The sequence below is a fragment of the Atta colombica genome, unplaced genomic scaffold, assembly GCF_001594045.1.
Source record: "Atta colombica isolate Treedump-2 unplaced genomic scaffold, Acol1.0 scaffold198, whole genome shotgun sequence".
NCBI lineage: Eukaryota > Metazoa > Arthropoda > Insecta > Hymenoptera > Formicidae > Atta > Atta colombica.
In genome coordinates, this window is record NW_017259291.1 from 2544158 (window position 1) to 2547666 (window position 3509).

The window sequence follows — 3509 nt, forward strand, 5'->3', positions numbered from 1 at the left end:
GCGGTCGTTTTATTGATCCTGGGGCGCCGCGGCGCTACCCACTCGCGGTGGGGTAGAGCCTGCTGGCGAGAGGAAATTTCTTCTGCCTGGCGAGGGGGAGACCTCTCTTTTCCGGCCTTCCTCTTTTTTATCTTCGCGTAGTCCAAAATTCCGACTTCTCCCCGATTTATCGCCGATACTTTACTCCGCGATCGCGCCTCGCGAGTTCTTTCCTCCTCGCGGTGCAACCCGGAGCCGGCCGGTGGGTGTGTGCGACAAGTCGTGGTCGTCGTCCTCGTCGAGACGTCGGTACCAACGTTTCTTGGTAGCACTCAGGAAAAACGGGCGCGATCGATCGTCGTGGGAGGCGGACACACCGGTGAACCAGTGACCCAAGAGACTATCGACAAAGTTTTTCCTCGTGAAATATCCATGCCGGTAGGGTATCGTAACGTGACCGAAGAGCTTTTAGTAACTTTCTAGAATCTACAAAGAATTTACGAAGGATTTGTGCTGCGATAACAACAAACTATTATCATTGTTTCTGAAGAAGGTTGAAAATTTCGAAGATTTATAGGAAGACAATTGGTGGTCATATGTTTTACATATGTCTACTATTGTCGAAGCTAGCGCAGGCCAGTCGAGATATCGACGAGGTTGGCCTGATTCGATGTCACTTCGGAAACCATCCTCAAACGTTGCCGTGCAAATAGTGACAGATAAAGGTTCGTCCGTAAGTACTTCGAATTATCACGATGAGAAACGTAAGATCTACGTAAGATCCTAAAACTTGTCACCGCCGGATTTGCAAGCGCTAAGCTCTCAAACGCCGGTGGACGACAATCTCTCAAAGGGTGCAAGAGAAAGAAGAGGGACAAGCGCGTGTTTCGCACATTTCGATCGTCTTCGCACGATCGATTCTCTCGATCGTTCCTTGCGAGGCAAATGGACGTAGACATGACCGAGGAAGCTGAGTTCCGTAGGGTTCCTGCCCGGCTGACGCCGATGGAGGCATCGTAAGTCATCGGTGGGAGGGCTACGCCGATCTGAGGAATCGGTCGATCGGTCGGTTAGGTGCCACCAGCGCTTCGGTTTCGACGGAAGTCGGGCCCCGTCCCTCGTCTGGGAGGCGCTGAAATGGGCCCCGCCACCAGCCGCGAGCAAATCGGCGAGCAGATCGGCGATGATTACGGCCTACAGATACATCCGAATCCTACGATCGTGGCGAATAATGTCGTAAGTTTCTCTGTTTTAAGCTTCCATTTGCTTTTGATTTTTTTCTTCATTTTCTTTTCTTTTCTTTCAAGACAATAGGGAGTTTTTGCAATACCATTTATCCAGATACAGTGAACGCTAAACTCAGGTTAACTTCTTCTTAACAATTAATGAAGAAAAGGATAATGTAACTTTAGCATTTACCGTATCTGGATTTACATTATTGTAAAAACTCCATAATATCCTGATTCTCCTAGATAAGATAAAGGATATCTTTATCTTTTCTTATCCTTTTCATTACATGATTTTGGACGAAATGATTTTGTTGAAATATTTTGTTGAAATATTTAAAAATTTAGTTAAATATAGGAAATAATTTTGTGCGTTGTGTTGTGTTGTTGGATCATTGATAATAATAGAAAACTGGAAGAACACTTAGATGAGAAAAAGACTGCAAAAAATTTTAACATTCTAATAACAGTTTACGTTCTACATAATTATTTTGATGATTCAAACAAAATTCTTTTCAGATCCATATTTAGCTAAATATTTTAGCAAAACTGTTCTTTCTGTGCAGAAAAGCTTTTTTCCGCGACTATCGATAGACAGATATAAATACACTCTACTGTATGCGATTTTGTAATGCTATTCTATTTACGAGTCGTAAATAGAATAAATTTCTGTTATTTTTATTGCGGTTTACGTTGTATCGGTAATCTGGAATTGTAAAACTGTAATATGAGAGTTGCATAGAAAGATTATATTTATTAAACTCTAAAATATATTCTAAAATATATTAAGAGTATTTGATTTCTCCGGTTTGTTCAAATCCATATAGATAAAAATTAATAAAATACGATGTTGCATCGGCTTTAATTATAGCAGATTAACAAAAAATAGACACAATCCATACATTTGTATTCTTTATTTTATTTTAACATACATATAATCCTGATTCATTATTTTAATCAGTGTTAAATAACGATCCAATATTAATGCGGCAGGATGTTTTGGTCGATTATTCTCTTAAAACTTTGCTTGTTTTTCTAGGGAGTTAAATTTGTTTTAAGTCTTTGTAATTTATATAAACCTAGAAAATTTAAATGATATTTTTATCTGTTGCTTCACTTCATGAAAAATTCAATTTTTGTAATCTCTCAAGTCAAGTATATTTTTAGCAATGCCTTCACAGATCATTTTTATTATTCATATCATCGATTATTAAGATATACGGATTACACTCTGAAAGTATATATGAAACAACTATATTCAACATAAATAATATTCACATTTCTTACAAGTTTTCAATGAGAATGGGAATCATTTGATTCCTGCAAACACGTTGCGGTAATATCGCATTAGATATCGTTATCGCGGTTAACGCCGGTACATATCGCGTCAGTAAAACGTCGGTATTACCGTGTGCAATAATTAAAATAATATATGTATAGAAGTTCCATGGCTCGAATCATGCACATGTATAGATCGTGACGAAGAACACTTGCAATTTTCTCCCTTGTTAATCTCACCGGACGAAACTTTGTCGTTCCTTCGAAATTATTACGTTATCGCTCATCGTGATTTAATGCGAACTATTAATTCGCTCTTGCATTTTGAAATTTGGCACGTTTCAACAGCATTGCGACAAGATTCAAATCGACATGCAGGTGAAACATGGCATTGCGTGAAATAGCCTACAGGACTACTTTTCTCTCTTTCCATGCATTATTCTTCAATGCATAGATTTCTTGGCAGATTTCCAATCGATTTTTACTCAACAAAAATGTAGTTGGATGTCATTGTCTATATTTAGACATCTTATCTTTCAATGCTAAATCTCTTTGTAACAGAAGATGCACGTCGATTCAATCGAAGAATCCGTGAATGAAGTTTCTGACGTATTCTGACATCCTGATGTACATCTGTTCTATACATTACGTTTTTTATAATCAAAGTCATTAGAGTTCGCGTACTGGCTCTAGGTACCATAATTACCGTAATTATTCACATGTGACTAGATAATCTCACACGTCATAATAATTTGAGAAAGAGAGAGAGAAACAGATCGTGCTCGGGAAATCGATTTTGAGAACGCTCTAAATAAATTATATCATGCAGAACTTTGTACTCGTCGCCAACTGTGGTTCAACTGCTTTGTGAACGCATGAACACATACCGGTGAATAACGCGCCGCCGATCGCGTTTAGACGAGCGACAGGGCGAAAGAGTGCGGGAGGGTGCGACTGAGAGGGAAGGAAGAGAGAGAGAGAGAGAGAGAGAGAGAGAGAGAGAGAGAGAGAGAGAGAGAGAGAGAG

The 3509-nt window shown here is 39.4% G+C and overlaps 1 protein-coding gene across 2 annotated transcripts in view; it reads left to right on the forward strand.

Moving 5' to 3' along the window:
* The first annotated feature begins 819 nt into the window (after positions 1 to 819).
* The window catches only part of LOC108687044 (monocarboxylate transporter 3), a 25833-nt gene continuing 23143 nt past the window's right edge, over positions 820 to 3509 (forward strand). Inside the window, exon 1 of one of the 2 annotated variants that reach the window (XM_018192638.1) lies at positions 820 to 1215. In XM_018192638.1, coding sequence (XP_018048127.1) covers positions 1117 to 1215 — 99 coding nt within the window. In that variant the 5' untranslated portion in view covers positions 820 to 1116. The remainder of the gene's footprint in view (positions 1216 to 3509) is intronic. The other variant, XM_018192637.1, reaches the window with a different exon arrangement.